The sequence below is a fragment of the Polypterus senegalus genome, chromosome 1 (genome assembly GCF_016835505.1).
Source record: "Polypterus senegalus isolate Bchr_013 chromosome 1, ASM1683550v1, whole genome shotgun sequence".
Lineage (NCBI taxonomy): Eukaryota > Metazoa > Chordata > Cladistia > Polypteriformes > Polypteridae > Polypterus > Polypterus senegalus.
In genome coordinates this window covers 241,439,059-241,460,717 of record NC_053154.1, presented here as the reverse complement: position 1 = coordinate 241,460,717, position 21,659 = coordinate 241,439,059, and the positions used below count along the sequence as shown (strand labels likewise).

Below are 21,659 nucleotides of genomic sequence, written 5' to 3'. Positions count from 1 at the left end.
TTTTAATACTGCCAATGTTTGCAATAATCAAGAATATGCTTCACTATTTATCCATCCATCCATCCATTATCCAACCCGCTACATCCCAACCACAGGGTCATGGGGTTCTGCTGGAGCCAATCACAGCTAACACAGGGCGCAAGGCAGGAAACAAACCCCGGGCAGGGTGCCAGCCCATCTCAGGCTTCACTATTTAATAATAGACAAATTATAATGAAAATAGGAATTACATATGCTGTTATAAGAAAAAAAAATGTGAACAACAAACAAGACCAGAGCTTCAACTTAATTTAAAATTTTGATCAAACATGCATATTACAGTTTCAAAGTATTTTGTAAAGTTTACTAGTAACTTGATCTTGAATATTTATCTTAGGTGGAAAAAAGCCTCCTGTACTTACACTCTTTACCCTACAGATGGCAGAGTACACAAGCAAATGAATTCTACAACTAAAGAGGCTATGCTCTTCAATGTTACTTTCATTTACTATGAGCAAATGTGTTAAATGTAAAATAATAAGGTACATATACACATAGTACAAATATCCATATATTTATATGTACACACACAGTATATAACCTACTGTATGGGAAATTTGAGCAGTTTAGATTCCAAATTAAGCAAACTGCCAATTTATTGAAGGTTTAAAAATTTGGTAAGTTACTGTTAGTCTATGATAACAAATTCAAGCTAGGAAAGTGATGGCACAGAGCAAATTCAATACAGAATATGTAAATTCTATATGGGCCAGCAGCAAGCTTGACTTTAAAATCCTCACATTTCAAATGCATTACACTGACATACACAAAAATGCAATACAAAGCTTTGGTTATGTAAAAAAAAAATATATTTAAGATTTTGATTTGGCATTCTGATTGGTTAAGCATAAATAAGTTATTGAGCAGTCTCAGCACAATTACAGTTTGCTCAAGGGAAAGTGCATGTCCTTTCCAAATTAAGCAGGATACAGCTCATATTAAACCTTGTGGGCTGAGACATGCTAATGATGGAAGGCCAGAGGAGGTGTGTTTCATATGCATCAAAGCTGTCGTGACCCCTAACGGATACAGAAGTAGACATAGACTAAGGCAATGAAAAAGCAGACTCTGTGCAGTGTTATGATATAACTGCTGGATCATCCCAACAACTACAAATGACTTGACAGGAACTGGCATGAGCGATTACAGAAATCAACTTTCCAAATGATAGTCATTCATCCTTCCTTCAAACACATTTTCTAAATGCACTTGATATAAGTATGGAGCCACATGCAGCTGAACACTATCACTTTATTACAGCTTTAGAACATTTGAAGAATTTTGATAAAAGCAGGCCTTAAGCCAAGAAGCTTCTCAATCTTGTTCAACAAATTTCTCCAAAATAACATCAAGCTGAGGTTTGAAGATCACAAAAGTACTATCATCTACCACTTTCAGTGTATGTAAAGTTCTCTGTGTTAACAAAAACATCGTAATGTTTGTGTGAAATCTACCCTTAAATTTCTATCTGTGTCCTCGTGTGCTTGTCGAAGAATGATTCTAAACTGGGTTGCACTGTTCTAACTCCCTTCATAATATTGAACCCTTCAGTCATATCACCTCTTAATCTGTTTGCTTAAACAAAAAGGATTCAGCTCATTCAGTGTTTCCTTATAGCTTATACCTTGGCCTTGCAGTTCTGGAATCAGTCTAGTTGTTCTTCTTCATCTTTAGTGCTTATCTGTCTTTTTTGTAATATGGAGACTAAAATGACACAGTCCTCTACATAAGACCTCACAAGTACATCAAATCCCTCAACCACATTGGGCTGTATAACCTAACATTCTATTAGCCTTCTTAATTGGTTCTGTTAATTGTCTGTATATACCAAAACAATTGATCTGATTCCACACCATCTACCATTCCACACAGTTTAGTACCATTTGCAGTCTTAACCAGCTTGTTATTTATATTGCTATCAAGATCATTTTATTTATGTATAATTAAAAGAGCAGCAACCTTAGCACTGTTCTCTGAGGGACACCACTTTTAACATCACCTTATTCAGAAAAACTTCCTTGCATCATAATGAACTGTGCACTATTTTTAAGCCAATTTTGAACCCATTTGTCCACTGCACCTTGAATCTAAATTCTTTTTGCTTGATCCCTAACCTCTCAAGGGCTAGGAATCAAACACCCATTGCCTCATCCCTAACCTTTCATCAATAGCTTTTAGAAAATCAAGATAAAATATGAGGAACGTTCAAAAAGTTTCCACACTTTTATAGTTTCGTTGGAATCAGTGAAGGCAGGAGGAGTAGTAATTGGACATTAAAAAGTGGTACAACGCTGGGAAAACTGCATCGCAAACAAAAGTGGGTATGTAGAAAAGTGATATAATTTGTTTTTGTAATTCTTAATAAATAGAGTTAAAAAAAAATTACAGAAACCTTTTGAATGTCCCTTTTAATATAAAGTGCACCTCTGTGATCATGTACTTATGTTTCTTCCTCATAGAATTCTGGTACATTAGTGAATCATGGTTTCTCGCATATAAATTCATGCTGACTGCTCACTAGTACATCTATTCTTGCCACGTGATGCTCAAACTTTTTCTTAAAAGCTTCTATTTATTTACCCACGATGCATGTTAATCTATACCTACTTGGATCAGCCCGATCACCTTTTCTATTTATAATAGGATGCCATTTGTTCATTTCTAATCTGTAGGAATTTCCCTAGTGTGCAGTGACTTTTGAAAAATGCATAACTTTATTTTTTGTTAATCTAAGTAGTTATTTTCAATCTATAATTTCCATATCACAATTATATCTTTGATAGTCCCTATGACTGCTGGGAGGTAACCAAATTCTTCACATGTGAAAAATCACAAAAATTCAAACAGAACATTCACTATTTTGCTATCAGCCTATTTTAGTTCACACTTACCCTTTCTTTACTGTTCTCCTTAGCCATTCTTCTATGACTAAAATAATGAAAGAATTTCTTTAGGTTATCCTCTACCTTTCTTGCAATATTTCTTTCTGATTGTCTAACTGTTTAACTGTTTCTTTCACACTCTGTTCAGCCATTTGATTTGTGCTGGAGTTAGTTTGTCTTCTATTACTTATACAAGAGTTTTTTCTTTGTAATTTCCTTTTTAAGCTCTTTAAGCTCTTTAATCCACTGTAGAATTTACTTCTTCTAAATTTCAGAATTAACTTGTCTCGCGTTGTCTGTAAAATGCTTTTAAATCTGCTACACTGCTCTTAGGCTACTACATGTTTAAAAGTTTGTCCCGGTTTACATTTTTCAGACATTGCTGCTTCTACTTAAAACTGTCCTATTAAAGTCAAAATTAACAGTTCTATCTTTTGAAATATATAGTCTGCTAGAACACTATTGTTTGGTTAGTAGATCCCTGTGTTTCAATCATCTCTATCCTTATTAACCTTATCCTCTTGTTGAAAGGAGAGGTTCTTTAAATGCCCAGTTGCACTGGGCCAGCTTACAGTTTCCAGTTAATCTAGCAACAAATCTTTGATAAAAGCATACATTGACATGGCAAGAATGTGAAAAACGAACACAGCCAGAGTTACCTAAACCCTGTGTAGAATTAACGTCTGCTGAGGAGAGGCTGAATAATCTTTCAATGAAAATAAGCGAAGGAGAAGAATAAGACTTAGTTGGGGAAGAAGCTGGAAAAGTAAAGTCAGAGGAGTTGTGTTCACCATGCAGGAAGACTGTTGTAACTGCCAAAGGAAATCCAACCTGATTTTGATTTAGATGTGTTCTTCTGGAGTTGTGAGGCAGCAATGCTGACCACTGTGACACTCCAGACCAAATGTCACCAAAAAATAAATTGTGAAATCTGCGGTTATTCAGATGGCTACAACCCAACTATTGTGGGTTATTCTATAGTGTACAATATATGAACAAACAAAAGGTAACTTATTACATACAACAAAATTAATTATAAACTCTTCAAGTATAATTTAATGTGTAAATCAAATGAATAATAATTTTAGAAATATCAGAACAGTTATATAGTGGTTTGTAACATTTCATTGTTATTTTTAAATATTAAAATAGAAAACCTGCTGAATGCAGCTGATGAGTTTTGCCCAGATGTCATGGGGGTCAATTCCTTGCTGAAAGAGGTGGTCACTGCAAGCCTATACAAAAAATAATAATACACACATATTTTTACAGTTATTGTGAACATCTACTCTATACTGTAAAAATATTCTTATATTGCAATATAAACAAATATTTTTTAACTACTAATATCTTCATTTCCATAGTAGCCTATGCACAGTTATATCTGTCCATGCTTAATTTACAATTAAAAAATAATTATGAAAGGAAAAAGACATTTTATTATATTAAATGCTAAATAAAGAACTGTTGAAGTATTTACTAAATTAACCTGCCTTACTTCCCATAACCTTACCTCTACTTTTTCTTTGATTACTGTTTGAAAGTTATGAAAAGAAATATATATATATATATATTCTATAGTTCCTTAAACTTCCTTAATAATGCAGGACCATGGAAAACAAAAATTGCTAAGTGTGCAAATTTCACTTAAAACAGCCACAATAAATATTCCCTACAAATATAATTTTAACTTACTTTATTTATAAATAATAACTTTTATGAGAAGAAAGTCAAATAGTTTTCATGCAGATACAAATATAAGAGCTGACAGACTGGACTCAATAACCACTTTTGCAATGTGTAAATATCTCCTAGGATTGACCATTTAAAAAAAGGCATGATTAGACTATTAAACCTACTTTATTTACCTGTAATGCTACAGCAATAGATGGCCGTTCATCGGGTGTCCCCTTTGCCATCTCAAGCAAAAGCCTTTTTAATTTCCTTGGCAATACTAACTTTTGATTAGGTGAGCAGTTAAACTTAGCTGCAGCCCAGAGAACAGCTGCAACCCCATATACACACACCTACAAAAAAAAGGTATTTTATCATTTGTGATGAAGACTTTTTGTTCACATATAATCGATGGGTACCAAAAAAGGTAAAAAAAAAAAAAACAAAACAAAAACAAAAAAACCTTTTCAGTTGCAATTCCGTGTTCCTGGAATTCTGGAGCCAAAAAAAACGCATCACTTTGACCTAAAAGAAATTGTTAATTACTATTAGCCACTACACTACCAAAGTAAATAATAATAATAAAAAAGTGTATGATTTTTTAACATAATGTTTTAAATACATTTTTCGATTTTTATAATACATTGAACATTATGTAGGAAAAACTTAAATCAAATTATTAAAGAATATTATTTTCCCAAGAAATTGTATTTAAACCCCTTACTTTGCAAATTAACATGGATTTAAACTTAATTATGAGTATAGCATACATAGGCAAGAGCATGTTTTCAGACTGCGTGCTTAAAATGTCAAGATATTCAAAAGTGTTAATGAAGTGTAAATGAAAATTTAAAAATGAAATTTATCAGTTAAGTGTCAAATTAACACTGTAAAAAAGCGATACAACTCCATAAGAGCATTATTATCTACATTTCCTCAATAATGATGTTTGAGTCAGGTACTGTTGTACTTGAACTAACCCAATCTACTTTAAAACATCTGTAGGATAGCTTTAAACTTATTGAAATTTATATAAATTGCTATCTGACAGCATCTATATAGGGAAATTATTGGATCAACTGCTTTAAAGGAATTTGAAAGACTAAGTCAGTAAGTACAATAGAGCTTTCAAAATGAAAACTTCAGAATTTGTATAACCTAGTCAAATTTAAATTAGAATACAGATAAAAGAACATTCTTAGAAAGGTCTGTTAAAACTAAAGGGGAACTTTCTTGCCGCAATACTACATGGCAAAAATCAAACACCACACACCAGTCTAAACATATCATTCTTATTTTAAAATTGGTAGCCATACCAATTTATCTATACAAAAGCCAAATACCACTGACTTACTCATCACAAAATCTCCTGAACCATGAGGACTTGGTACTTGAAATTTGGAATGAATGTTACCCTTGGCCCATAGGTGCTCGCTAAGAAACGGTTTTAAAAATTTCATGGTCCAAGCGCAAAATTTCTTATAGTTTTTTTAGAGCCATTTGTATGTCTGTCCACTTTTCATGAAAGAGCTACTTAACAGATTTACATTGTTCTTTTTTTCTATAATCTGCTTGAACATTCCGTTGATTTTGTGATTTTCTCATCGCGCTAAGTATCATGCTTCGGTTGCGGTATGAATTTATTAGCGCAAATTCGAGAGAGACGCATCGGGCTGCGGGACCCTCCTCACTCACACGTCTGCCTCTGGGCGTAACCTTAACTCTGCTTAGTTAGCGAACAAGAGAACTGCTGAACGGATTTAGATCTTTTTTTTTCTATAATTTGCGTGAACATTCTGGTTGATTTTGCGACTTCTCTCATTGTGCTAAAATCACAGTTCACTCACAGGAGCGATATATTCACGCTAATCCAAGACTGCAGGCCAAGGGGAGAGGGAAGAGTGATGTCAGGAGTAGAGAGCTGGGCCGGGCCCTCCTCACTGTTGCAGGGGATGGCTAGTCATAGTATATATATGACTTCAGCAACAGGGACTGGCAGTCATTTGAGGACTAATGCAAAGATGAATCGGCACATCACAGAAAAAAGTTAGACAAAAATGCATGCCCTTTCTGGTAGAAGATCAAAACTGTCTTGGTAGAAGTTTGTTTTCCAATAGGACATTGATTCAAAGCACAAAGCACATTGGCATACAACAGAGAAAACTGAAGGCTTCAGAGGCCTAGACAGAGTCATGTGTCAAGATCTCAAAAATTTTGTCAGTTAGCATTCCTCAGCAAAATTTACCAATACAGAATTTTTTTTTTTTGCCAGGAAATAATGAGTTAATACTGTATAATCACAATCTATAAAGTAAACAGAGATGACAGTGATTAATGGCTGTTATATACAGAAGATGCCAGAGTATTGATCTGGGAGATGCATGTTCAGAAAATGATGGAATTTCAGTTTTTATTTGTATGTATTGCTTACTTTTATCTTTTTATTATGAAAGGCTATATGAAGAAGTGTGTGACTTACAATTACTGTTCCTATATTTAACACACCAAATTCCCATGCTTATATGACTCTTAAATGTAAAAATTATTTATCAATCCATTTTATTACAGAGCCACAGAGAGCTGAAGTCTACTCTAGTCACATTATGCTGTACGCAAGGCAGAAATTGGTTTTGAACACAGAATCACTTTACTACAGAACAAATGCAATGACACATTTACTTTTACAATTACCAGGCTAACTTAAGGTTAGCCATGTAGCATAAAATGCAAGACTCTAAGATGCCAATGGAAACCTGCTAGCTCAGAAATGCTAAATCCCATGCTATACCTCTGACGTTTTAAGGCAGTTGTACTGACAGCTACAGGAAAGTACTGATATCTGTGTATTTACATATTTAATTTATCTTTCCTGTGCATTATGAATGTATTTTGATGTTGTTACAAGGCCTAATTTTGGGGAATTTGGGGCAATCACCAGGGACCTCATGTATAAATGGTGCGTATGCACAAAAATGTTACGTAGAAACGTTTCCACGCTCAAATCACAATGTATAAAACCTAAACTTGGCATAAAGCCACGCACATTTTCACAATAGCTCCAACCCTGGCTGCCACAAGTTCTCCACTTGGTTCTGCAGACTGGCGGCACCCAGCATCAAAGCAGTGCTACTGTTAGTGTGTGGTTTCCCTTTCTTTTTTAGATCCACATCCCTGACACGGCTTTATAAATACAGTAATCCCTCCTCGATCGCGGGGGTTGCGTTCCAGAACCCCCCACGATAGGTGAAAATCCGAGAAGTAGAAACCATATGTTTGTATGGGTATTTTTATATATTTTAAGCCCTTATAAACTCTCCAGCACTGTTAACATTATTAGAGCCCTCTAGACATGAAATAACACCCTTTAGTCAAAAGTTTAAACTGTGTTCCATGACAAGACAGAAATGACAGTTCTTTCTCACAATTAAAAGAATGCAAACATATCTTCCTCTTCAAAGGAATGCGTGTCAGGAACAGAGAATGTCAGAGAGAGAGAGAGACAAAGCGCGAGAGAAAAGTAAACAATCAAAAAATCAATACGTGCGGTTGGGCTTTTAAGTATGCGCATCGCGATAAAGCGGCACAAAGAAGGGAGCAATGTGAAGGTAGTATTTCAGCATTTTTTACAGGAGCGTCCGTATCTTCTAAGCAAACAGCCTCTGTGCAAACAGCCCCTCTGCTCACACCCCCTCCGTCAGGCGCAGAGAATGTCAGAGAGAGTGAGAGAGACAGAGACAAGCAAACAATCAAGCAACGAGTGGGAAGCATATCATATATCATTGAGGAATTTTATTTAATACGTAATATATGCTCTGATTGGGTAGCTTCTAAGCCATCCGCCAATAGCGTCCCTTGTATGAAATCAACTGGGCAAACAAACTGAGGAAGCATGTACCTTAATTTAAAAGACCCATTGTCCGCAGAAATCCGCGATATATATTTAGATACATTTAAAATCTGCGATGGAGTGAAGCCGCGAAAGTCGAAGCGATCACTGTACACTGAAATTAAACGCATATTGTTTGTTAGTTTAATGTATGTGATTGTAATTAACCTGTAACAATATAATGGTCCACAGAATGGTCAAACTATATACTAATATTGCACAACCTGAGCCACTTTATAAAGCACATATTTACATATGATGACAATATAATTTTTCTGAAAAAATGCAGCAAATATGTTTATTATACAAATAAAACTTTTAACTTCATTTAAATAATCTTGTTAATAATTAAACATGTGAGGGCATGGTGCCACAGCGCTAGTGAGGAGCTGGTGCTCCATTCATGGATTGTTCCTGCCTCGCGCTGTATTCTTGCTGGGGCTGGCATGACACTGGAAGGATAGATAGATAGAATAATTAAACATGTACTACGAAGAAATTTCAATGTTCCTTAAAAGTATTTGAAAAATCAGAGTTCGAAATTTACAGATGGCTTACTGTCTATTATAGACCTGAATGTGTGGTGATTGGGTATTTATAGAAAGAAAAGTAAGGACAGGAACTGGGGGTTAGTACATTTGAAAGAGACAGTACTGCTGCAATAAATTATTTCATCGAAAGTCACGCACACTACAGGAAGCATCTTTCATGAGGCATGAACAATCACTGCGCCACCGTGTTCCCATGTTTAATAACATGCTTTAACTCCTATCATCATGAAAATGATATGAAGTATACATCTCAATATTTAAATTATTCAGAGGGCTGTAATATCACGAATGTAATGGATTTTGTGTCCTGTCGGAGGAAGAGAAAGCCTGTTTAAGAAGCATGTAGTGATTCACACGCATAGAACACATAGAAGATCAAATACAAAACAAAGTATTTGACGTGCTAGTTTAGTTACGATGGGATTTGAGAAACTAGTAAATTAAAAGATTTAAAGATGAAGTTTATGATGTTCTGCTTTAATGACAAAATAAACTACGTGATTAAAGTGGAAATTTAGAAATTAAAGTTGACATTTTCCCGTGCTTTTTCCTACCGTGTGCCTATTTTTTTTACCCTATTAAGCTTTTATACGACACTCAGACGGTGGGCTGCGACTTGCCTTTCACGCTGACTTTCATATCTGACAACTTCTTTTTTATTTCGGGCACTGTGCAACTTTGTGAACTTGAGCTTTCATGCAGCTCATTCTACCAACTAAACCTGAACTTAAATTTCTTCAGGGTATCATGGTAGGCATGACGCATTCCTTTAATTTCAGTCTGTTCACCAGTTCTGCTTTTGACATTTTATATAAATGTACAATGTGATCAAGCTCAAATGAGTGAATGGAAAAAATACTCATAGCGATGACTGTATGATTTATTTATGCAAAAACTGCACAAAGAACTTTTTTTTTATTAATAGACACTTCTAAATATGATAATTTACCATAATGAATAAAATATAAAATGAATTCTACATTTAAAAATGCATTTTCATTTCAGCAAACTCTTACATTAATATAAGAAAAACAAAATAGCACAACTGTGACAACACTCAAAGAATCATAATAATTAAAAATATGATTATAATGAAAAAAATATAATTTTTTCTTACAGTGCATATAATAGTTAAAAAACAATATTTCTACCTGTGCTCTTCACGTTCAAAAACATGACTTCTCCATTTCGACCAATATACACTGTGTCCAAGGATAAGAATGCTTTTTTCAAACAGGATAAAAAGGGTTATTGGAAAAATGACACAGTTTTATGATTACAAAATAAAATATATAATAATAATTTTAGAAAATATCTTTCAAATGAAAAGGCAGCTCAGCATATAACTTAGTGCTGTTTAGCTATATTTTATGAAATGACTTATCTGCTTAGGTATCAGAGGGAAAAAAAGTTAAGCATCCTTTCATTTACTTGCACCATGGTCAGTCATTTTGGTCAGCATTATCTGTTGAAGTAAATTAATGAATCTAAAAGCAAACTAAAAAGTCATATCATTCTGAAATTGACATATGTTTTGAAAAGTTTTGCTTTGGAAGACTCATTCTTGTAAAATGCAGATATCAAATACTGAAGCATGCAAAAAATCATAATGGACAAAGCAACCATTGTAGCTTATGGAAGGTCTTAGACCAATGACACTATCAATATAAAGATAACATTTATTAAAATATGTCTTCAAGTATTTGATATTTAAAAGTGATGGCAATTAAAGGAGCTTTTCTCTTTACAATAAATAAAAACACAAAAATAGAATAATTAAAGTTAAAATATAAAAAAGTAAATTGATTCAGACAATTCCTAATATACATGTCTTTGGCATTTGATTACCACAATGTTTTGTATGGATTCACAATGCTTATATATTTGTCCTCCAAAATCCCTGCTGTAATGTGATATGCAGTTGAAACACATGCACACACACATCAGCACTTCCTTTGAATAGGAGTGTATATGGATTTGCGTTGGAGGTGACACTATTCACATGCAGTAACATTTCCCAAGCAATAAGTTGAACTATGAGCAAAACATAAAAACAACTTAACATTACACCAGTATATAAATCAATTATGTGATGTGCTGCAGTATACAGGCTTGGAAAACATTATGCTAATCGAGTTTTTGTCTTATTGCTCTCTACTTATCTATATTTATTGTTTGTGATATATGCATTTCTAATTAATTCTCTTTTGAAGTATAATATTGAACAATTTATTTAACTGTGGAGAATTAGTTTGAAAATGGTCAGCTTGTCACAGTTTTCAAAGTTTCATAGGTCCCTACATTCTGCATTAAGACACAAGGCTAACTTACAGACATTTATAGTTGTCTATAGTGCTCTTTTTTTATTTTAATGTCCAGGGTATATGCAAATATATTTACTTTTCTTATGTACATGTAGATAATAGACATACAATGGATTCAGAAAGTATTAGACCCCTTCACTTTCTGCACATTGTATTGTGTCATAAATGCATTTCTAAATGGATAATTCTTCCTTTTCTGTGCATTATACTACACTCAATGACCCATAATGACAAATCAAATATTGAAATCTCTCATACATGTAAGTATTGACATCCTTAATTCTGTACAATGTAGAAGACACTTTTAGCAACAATAATAGCTTCAGGTCTTCTTGGGTGAGTCTCTACAAGCTTTGCACACCTGTATTTTGGCAGTTTATCCCATTTTTCCTGGTGGATCCTAACAGGTTCTGTTAGATCGGGTCAGAAGCGACTGTAAACTGCCATCTTCAGGTCTCTACCATAGATATTCTATGGGGCTTAAGTCTGTACTTTAGCTGTGCCACTCGCAGCCACACCATGTTTGTCTTGGCTGTATACTTTGGGTCATTGTCATGCTGAAAAATGAATTGTCGCCCCACTCAGAGGTCACATGCACTCTGGAGCAGGTTATCTTCAAGGACTTCCCTGTATTTGGTTGCAGTCACTCTTCCCTCAGCACTGACCAGTCTCCCTTTCCTTGCTGCTAACAAGCATCCCCGAACCATGACATTGTGACTACAATTCTTCACTGTACAAATGTTATTAGGCAAGTGATGAGCAGTGCCTGGTCTCTGTCTGACTTAGTGCTTAAAGTCCTATCCAAAGTATTTACTTGTTGTCGTCTCAGACCAGATGTTTTTTCTCATGCTCTCATGGTTTTTAAAATACTGTCATATGCCTTTTACTCAAGAGCAGATTCCATCTAGCTACTGTACCATAAATGCCTGATTGGTGGAGGTACACGATTTTTGCAGAAGACTTGTTAAGCTCTAATAGAGTAACAATGGTCACCTCCCTGACTAAATCCCTTCTTGCCTCTATTACTCAGTGCTTTGGGTAGACCCTGGCAGTTCAAACCTTCCTCCATTTCAGATTTATTGAGGAAAGTGTGATGCTGGCAACACTCCAAGCTTTAGAAATGGTTTTATACCCTTGCCCTGATCTGTGCCTCACTACAATTTGATCACAGAGGTCTACTGACAGCTCCGGGGACTTTAAGGCTTGGTTTTTTATCTGAAATGCAGAGTGATTGTAGGACCTTATATACCCAAGCTTCTAAACGATGTCCAATCAATCTGATTTGTTACAGTTGGACTTTAAGGAACAGCTCAATGATAATTAAAACAAACAGGGTGAACCTGAGCACAATTTGGTGTACCATAGCAAAAGACCTGAATGTTTTACAAGAGAAATTTCACTTTTTGATTTTTAATAAATTTGCAAACATTTCCGAAAGAATGCTTTCACTTTGCCATTAGGGGTTATTGAGTATATATTAATGAGAAAAAAACTGTATTGTCTAAAGTAAGGCATTTCCTAATTTTTTTCTTTGGCTGTATTGAACAAGCAAAATTAATAAATAGGATAAGTGCATTTAAAAATTATTTGTTATTAAATGTATAGCTAAATTAGAAAAAGTGTATATGGGGATTGGAAGGAAGTGAGAATGAGAATAGTCCTAGAAAAAAAGTGAGGCTTGTTGGGAGCAAGGAGGTACAAGCATTAAAAATAAAAGAGTTAAAAATAAAAATATCAAATAAACAAGAAGAAAGGTACTTATTACCATTTGCTGCAACAACGAACTTCTGCCTTGTTTTTTTTACAATATACCGAGGACATAAATGTTCAGGCATTAAGAATTTTATTCGAATAAACCATAACAAAGCAAAAATATTCAGTCTGGTGTTGAATATTTGAAAGAATGTATGTATGTGGGAGAGTCTTTCAGTTAATTTTTAACATTATGATTCCATAATTAATCCAAATTTCTAGTTTTCGAGCTTTGACTTTATTTTGTACTGATTGTTGAAAAACTCATATAATCATTTTTCCATTTATCCATCAAAAGATTAGGAGGAGACACAATCTATCCCAGTACAACCAGGTACAGGGCCAGAATAAACATTGATCAGGGTGTCAGCCAACTGCAGGACACACTTACTCACACGACCCCAGAGTCATTCATATTGGACTGAGCTACCTACAGTAATAAGCATGTCTTTGGGGTGTGGGTGGAAAATTGAAGACCCAGAAAAAAACAAACGGGGGGACATTTGCACACTCCACATGGACAGTGTCTGGATCTGAATTCTGGACTCCAAAGCAGTGAGGTTACAGCACTAACCTCTGGGCTGACCCAGTTTATTATTTGTTTGAAGCAATTTGTCTACTTAAGGATTAAGGAGAATCTTATCTGAACACCAAAGGCACACAGCACAACTTGAAAATGTATCTCACATAGGAAATCGGTCATGTGCAGAGCGGCTAAAACATTATGGGGTAATTTAAAATGGCCATTTGAAAAAGCCTCAATATTTTTCAGAAAGGAATCAATTGCATCTAATGAAAAACCATGCAGAAAAAGGAAAAGCTACTAAGTCTTCAGAGAAGTGCTAATGATTTCAGGATCAGATCCGTGACTTGTAAGTTATCAGCACTGATCACTACACCATCATGCTGCTCATTCTGAGAAATAAGCATTCTAATAACACAGTGCAGCTGCAATGCCATCTAAGATAAGGCAGTTTCTAATAATGGATGAAGATAAAACAGTACCTGGAAAATGAATTTGAGGCTGAAGAGAGTAAAGGCATATGTAGCAAAGAGCCCATAATTCATTTACAGATAAAGGTCTGCCACACTGTGAGAGAAAGTCTTTCAGGCTTGTCCACTAAAAAGTAAATGCAAGATTAAGTTCATTTTTCTTAACCATAATATCAGGACAAAACAGGATGTTTACCAGATCACTATAAAAAGCCACAATGTACTTATTTTATATAAACAAATGAAATGCAACAATTAAAAATGTGCACCATTACCTCAGATTTTACTAACATTAAATGACGTATTCTTGCAATGTGTGGTTTTATTAACATTACATAAATCTGAAAAAAATATTAATGCTCTAGCCATAAATCCATTTTATAAAACATTTCACAAATTCTGTGTCTCAAACCTGCAGTAGCAGCACTGAGTATAAGTCAGCACTATTCCTAGTTCATGCTGGGTATATAGAAAAACAGGAATTTTTCAGACATTCGCACCGGAAAAGACTTTAGAACACCAAATAACTTTGACTTCAGGTCTATGAACTGGGAGTGTTAAACTGAAGGAAGGTAATGAGAATATGCAAACTGCATAAAAACAGAATTAAAAATGAAGAAAACTCACTTCTGTCTGCACGGTTGTTGTCATGTAATTTTCTTGAGCATTCTGAACATCATCATTTACCCAGCAGTCATTTGCAGCTGGAGATTTAAAAACTGGCGATTGATTGTTTTTTCTAGTGTTATTAGGTTTACCCAATGTTAATCCATGGCTAAATGGGTTTATCATGTTCTGGTCACACTCTGAAGCCTCTGTATGATTTATTAACTGTGTAGAAACTGAATGAGTATGACTTCTTGCCAATATGCTTCCTGAAGTGTCCATGCTTTCAAAAACTGTGTTATTATAGGAAATCAAAGACTCTTGATTTGTTGAATGTGACATGTTCATGCTGTCCTTATCCACTAAAGTCTCTGGGAGGGGATGCTGCCATTCTTCTACATCTGAAATGCATGCAGATTTTTCAGAGATTGGATGGGAAGGAGGACTGTTTTGCTCACAATCAGTATCCGACTCGTTCAGGTTACTAATTGACTGAAATTTGGAAAGGCCAATTAAATTTAACACATTGCTGGTGTCTTTCCACAACAAAGGTGACTTTTTATTTTCTGACAATGATGAAATGCAAGGTATGTTCTCTACAGTGGCTAAAGACTGGTTCTGAGCACAGTGTAAACTTATATCTGAAGTGGCTTTTATTTGGACTTCCTCGACTGGAGAGTTTTTCCTAATGTTTTGCTGAACCAAAACTGTATCACTCCATTTTGGTTTAAAATATACTTTATTTGCATCATTCCTGACTCTGTCATTGCACATTTCTTGAGGGGTTAAGTTGATAGTTTCAATAAAAATGGAAACTCCTGTAGAATTGTCTGAAGTCTGCATTTGCTTTTCATCAGAGTGAGTCACATCTGCAGTTTGGTTCTTGAATAAACTAGAATCTGAGGCCAAATCTTCAGTGCTGGAAGATCCATCTGCTGGATTTCGAACATAATCATGTAGCGCATGCCCAGCACCTAATTGGTAATCTTTTCTCATCCATAAGATTTCATTACACTCTGTCAAAAAAGAGCAGAATATTTAGTGTTATAAAAAGCATGGTTAGATTTAATTAGCAAATGCATAAATAACTCTCAGTTTCTAATAGTGTCATCAAAATGAATGACAAAGACTTAGCCAATATGTTTTTCTTTAAAAGAATATTAATGATTTTTTATATGTTACAATAAAGACTCAGTTTACCTTGAAATGCACAAACTGATTCTATTGATAATACTTTCCTTCCAATAGAAGAAAGTTTGCGACAAACAACAGCAGATGGTACACACTTCAACTGTTCTTTACTGATGCTAATAACACTCTGTGGTAGAGAAAAACAATTCAGCAATCAGAAACATACTTTATTTCACTGTTTCTCTTATACATATTATTTTAGGTCCAAGATGAAATTTTATTCAAAGCACCTTTTTAAGGTGTTACCAAGTTTTTCAAAAAAAAAAAAAGAGAAAAGAATTCCAAAAAGTGATTAGAAATGTTAGGCATTAATGTGCATACCAGTCATGATATTAATGTTAGGGTATTAAAACATCAAAAAATCTGAAACTTAAAAAAGAAAATGAAATACATCATTTGTAGCAGACTACTGTATATTTTGTTCACCCATCCACTTTATCCAAATGCAGTACCTCTATATTTGGTCTGTCTTCTGGATTATCTTGCTGCATTTTTTCTAAAACCATCTTCAGTTCTTCACTTAATTGTGGTTCCAGTTCAGGCTCAATCACATAGTTAATGGCTGCTGTGAGGGTTGCAGCCAGTGAGTAAATGTGTGCCTATTATAAAAATAAGAGCTTTATTAATGATCACTGGGGTGACAGAATTATTGCTTTCTTTCACTAGTTCAATGACTCTTTAGGTTACCTCATCTTTATTAGTTAATTCTTGACATTTAAAGTAATCTTCTAAAAATAAAATAAGTAGAATTTCTATATTAATTTAGAACTGTCTGTTGTTGTCAGCTATAATAAATTAGAATTTTGGCAACTTCTGCTGCTGTTTCCATTTATTTTTCATACACCTTATAGAAGTCCCAACTAAACACCTTATAAAAGACAGCTTGTGTGGCTACAACTTGCCATCGCACAAGCAACAAGTAAAATAAGGAACACAACAGTAAAGTCGAGCAATTAACCAATTTTTGTTTTATATAGCATCTTCAATAACATGTAGTAATGTGATGAATTATATTTTGATCATCAGTCTAATGGAAATTAGAAGATGGAAAACGAAAACTAAAAAAAAAAACAAGGTGGGAATGTTACTCACAAAACTGAGGTAAAAGTCAGAGCAAGCTTATAATGCTATTTTCATTTTCCCATGATCACTCAACACTGAATGGAATCAAAAAGTAGTGGGGTGCTTGTTTGCTGTCCTCTGTCATCAACTGGTCATATCCCACTTATAACACTCATTTAATTCTGAATATAAACCCTGAGGTCTTCGTAATGAAATAGTAATACTATCACATTCAAAGCCAAGTCTTTCGGGAATGTAAATCAAGGTAAACATATTTTCAAATAGTCATATGATGGAAATAGCATAAAAAGTGAATAATTAAAAAAATGTAAAAAATCAAAACTAATAATGGAAAAGTGAGTAAAGTAATATTATATACACTGTTACTTTGTACATGTATTTTGATTTTACAATTCTAGTCGCTGCTTTTATCTAGTGACAACGGAATTTTATTCCCAAGGTTTTCAGCCTAATGAACAAAATTACGAAAAGCTGAACATTCATACTAAACGTGCTGATTCCTCACACTTAGAGACATTTCCCAAGGCAAGGAAACAACACTGTAATTTTGTATTTTGGTGTGAATGATTTCTTAAATGATTTAGCAGGAGTGTTCTGAATGTGTAAATTGCTTTCTGTTTAAATGTTAATTTGTTTTCTTGTTGGTACTTACAGTTTACTCACAGTGCACCATTACTGCACCACATGAGCAATAAATAAGGTGGCATAGACGTCATATTGTAAATTTTGTAAAGCATGTGGCAAGCACAACTTCCTTGCTAGAACATTTCTCAGGCAAATAAGGTTTGAAAAGGAAAATGAAATGAAGAAAAAACAATAAAGCTAAAAAAGGAGATAAAATAAAACTAGTTAACAGCATGCCCTGTGTTAGTTTGGCACACTGTCCAAGGTTGTTTGCTGCCCGGTTCCCATTGCTCCAGCATATCCGTCAGTCCCCCATGACACCAATTTGGACTGAGCAGGCTGAAAAAAAAGGTTTTGTTGGATCAACAAAAAGCTAACAGAAAGAAGACAAAAAATCCAGTGCTTGTATTTACATGCACAATAATTTTAATGAGCTTTCCTACTTAAACGTCTGCCACTCAGAAAAAAATGATATAACAACCAAATAAATTTTACTTTTATTTATTTTTTTTATTGCTGGCTACACTGTAGCACAGCAGTGCCCATTTAGGTATGCTGAGAAGTGGCTGTGCTGTTTGTCATTTAACCCACTGCACATCACTCTCCTTCATGGCCGGTTTTGAGGCCAGTTGGATGGACTGAATAAAACATACTTCGTCAGTTTGTTAAGAACAGGCCGATTAAATGTTACTGGAAAAAATAATATTCTAGCTCTTTCTATTTGTTATTAATTACATTGTCTAACAAATAAGAAGAGTAAATACAATTTTCAAAGAACAGCTGAAAGCTATAATTAAAACAAATTTGAATCACAAGGTTATTATTTTTAAGCTTTCACTGTGGCATAAAAATCAAAATGTTGTGTTTTTAAATTTCTTCAGATTTTTCCTGAGTGGAGTTAACTTTCCCCAATTTGTAACAAATATAGGCTATAACTTACAATAGAATGTTATTTTGCATTTTGGAATGTTAATGGCAGCTTACAACACAGAGTTCCACATAAGGACTATTTGTCTTCATTCCTGCATCCAGGAAAATAAAGCTGTGATTTTAATGATTTACAGATATCTGATCCACTTTAAATCAGCTACAAATACCACACACCACAAAATATATCTGAATTCGTTGGCCTTTGACAAAACATTTTCAAACATAAAATTATAAATTTACTGAAAAACAAAAATAATAGAAATTATATTAATGCAAAATTTATAAACACATTTTCAGACAATTAGCATAGTCATTTAACATGACATATTATAAAACATATTGCTGTGTTCAACATTTAAGACAGCACACAAACACTTTAGCTTGTTGTTTTTATATTAAGTGATAAAAAAACTAAATAGTACTCTGTAATTCTGTTTCTCTAAGTTTTGTTTGTGATGTGTTTTGTACCATAAGATCAAAGGTTTAGAGCTTTGCATAAGCTATACATACAACAGTGTGTAAATCAGCTTCAAAGACATGAATCCTGTATACGCATCAGTGGCAGCCAGTATAAAGATCCCCACCAGCTTTTGAATGAAAAAATGCACAGATAAATGTGCAGTTGTTAATTCTGATTTTTTATTTCATTATTATATTTCTGTCCACTAAGACCATATTTTGGGTGCTTCTAGTAGAGTTAGGCTGCTTTTTGGTGCAACTGATGGGTAGGCCAGCAATGATAGCATTTCTAGGCAAATGTGAACAAATCAAGGTTGATAGATAGATAGATAGATAGATAGATAGATAGATAGATAGATAGATAGATAGATAGATAGATAGATAGATAGATAGATAGATAGATAGATAGATAGATAGTACTTTATTTGTCCCAATGGAGAAATATATTCATCTTTACTTTGCTACAAGATAAAATGTGCATATGTCAATGAAGGACATGATAAGGCATTTAAGTATATTTATGACTACACTGTTATTGATGAAAATCAACAGGTGAGCAGAAATGAATGTTTGATTAGTTTCAACCCAAAATATTTTTTGGAGTTTTACATTTACCAGTTATTCTTATAAGAAAGCCTAAAGGAACACTACTTACAAATACAAGATGATAATTTATTGTGGTCTGGATTTATTTTTGACATAAATAAAAGATGACAATTACTGTAGTCTGGATTTTGTTTTGACATAAATTTCCTCAGGTCTTTACTTTAGGTTTAGAATTTTCTTAATCAGCTTAGTTCATAGCACAGTATTCATATAGCATAACATTGATTTTCAAACATAAATTTTATTCCTACTTCTCAGTGAAGTTGAAAATGAGAATTTCACATTAACTATTATCTTTCAGAAAAAAGGGCTTAGCATTGTATATACATACCATTAATATTACCAAATGATGATGATAATCTAACAGTTACAGATGCAAAAAACTTTAATGTACAAAGAAATAGAGCCATTTAATTTAGGTAAACATCAATGTGTTTCAGTTAGTTCTAAAATGGACTAGAGCAATGCTTGTTATCCTGTCAATGGCTGTTTGTCTGACATGCTGGTGACTCAGTGATCGTTAGCCTACCAAATTAAAATAAAACCAAGTCATAGTCCAGTGGGAGATGAATTTTGAACCGATGAGATGAGACTTTTCTACAGCTAAACGTTACAAAAACTAAGGAACTTATACTGTAAATGATTTCAGAAGAAACACTCACCCACAAGAAAGAATTATCAAAGACAAGGCAGTGGAGACTTTTGACACTTATAAATATCTAGGGACAATCATAAAATCACATGTAATTTTTAAGGAAAATACAGAAGCCAGCTGCAAAAAGGGACAACAGCACCTCTACTGTCTAAGGAAGCTGGAGTGTTTTTAAAGTGAGTCCAACCATTATGTCATTCTTTTATAAATCTTGTGTTGTCTTTACTTATATTCTGCTGGCCTGGTTTTGAAATATTAATATCAACAACAAAAAACAGAGTAAAGTAAATTGTAAAAGGGATCAGAAAATAACAATAATCCATTTCACAGACCTGTTTAAGGAGCAAGTGTTATGGAAAGCAGAGCTTATTTTGTCAGACTGGACTCGTTCGCAACAATCTCAATTTCAGTTGTTTCCAATCAGGTCACAGGTTCAAAGATCCGAGGATAAAAAACAACCAGTTCAAATACACTCACTCCAACTGCTTTTAATTTTCTACAGTATATAAGGTCAATTTTAATAAACATCTTCAATCATAAGATGAACATTTACTATTTGCATCAATTATCAGTCAAGTGTAAGTGTTTGTTTAATTTTTATGTATAATATGTTCAATCTAATGTTTCACCTTAAGTATTATGTTCATTGCTATATCTTATTTATTTTTACTAGGTTTATATTTAATGGCTGTGTTCTTTGTGATGTGTTTTTAATGTTATGTCATGTTCTCTATCTGTTAAACCTGCTGACAAACCAAATTTCCCTCTTAAGACAATAAAACTGAATTTAATTGGTCTTTTTCACAGGTACTGAATTTAGTCTGAATTAAATCACTCTTTATTTCCTTTTTTTTCTTAATTTCAAGTTTGGTTCACTAATCTTATAACCTGTGACTTCTAGTTATACTGCAGTTGACAGAATTTTATCAATTTGATAAGAACATTAGTTGATAACATTTTATGTTACCTTTTAAAATCTTATATAAACTGATTTGCTGAAAATGTTCAGATTTTTTTTAACAGAAATGATATACAGTGTATATGTTATATGTAGATATCTGACATCTCCACAACGGTTTTAACTTAAATACTATATGCACGTCATATTATTTTGTTACAATTAATTTTATTAAGCTTTGATTAAAAGTCAGTCACATGCAAATCCAAAATAAAATTCCAAGGAAAAGTGCATAAACAGTAAGGACTGAGGCTAATAAATTTCCCCTGTATGTGGAAAGGAATATCCAAAATCTGGAATGAGTAGAGGCCAGGCACAAATCCAGATAATAATGCTAAATGCAAAGCTTTCCTGTTTGTCAAGACTAGCAGGAACATAACAAAAATACATTTTCTAGAGATATAAAAACTTGGTGTGGAGTCACCTGAATTTATGAGGTGACTGGGAAA

At 33.8% G+C, this 21,659-nt stretch overlaps 1 protein-coding gene across 1 annotated transcript in view; it reads right to left on the bottom strand.

The window, feature by feature from the left end:
* Positions 1-21,659, bottom strand: part of LOC120540143 (kinase non-catalytic C-lobe domain-containing protein 1) — a 154,112-nt gene that overhangs the window by 39,296 nt on the left and 93,157 nt on the right. Inside the window, exons 5-12 of the mRNA XM_039770654.1 lie at positions 16,351-16,497; positions 15,908-16,025; positions 14,729-15,723; positions 14,114-14,228; positions 10,184-10,255; positions 5,059-5,120; positions 4,790-4,948; positions 4,079-4,156 (exon numbers count right to left, since the gene is read on the bottom strand). Coding sequence (XP_039626588.1) covers positions 4,079-4,156; positions 4,790-4,948; positions 5,059-5,120; positions 10,184-10,255; positions 14,114-14,228; positions 14,729-15,723; positions 15,908-16,025; positions 16,351-16,497 — 1,746 coding nt within the window. The remainder of the gene's footprint in view (positions 1-4,078; positions 4,157-4,789; positions 4,949-5,058; positions 5,121-10,183; positions 10,256-14,113; positions 14,229-14,728; positions 15,724-15,907; positions 16,026-16,350; positions 16,498-21,659) is intronic.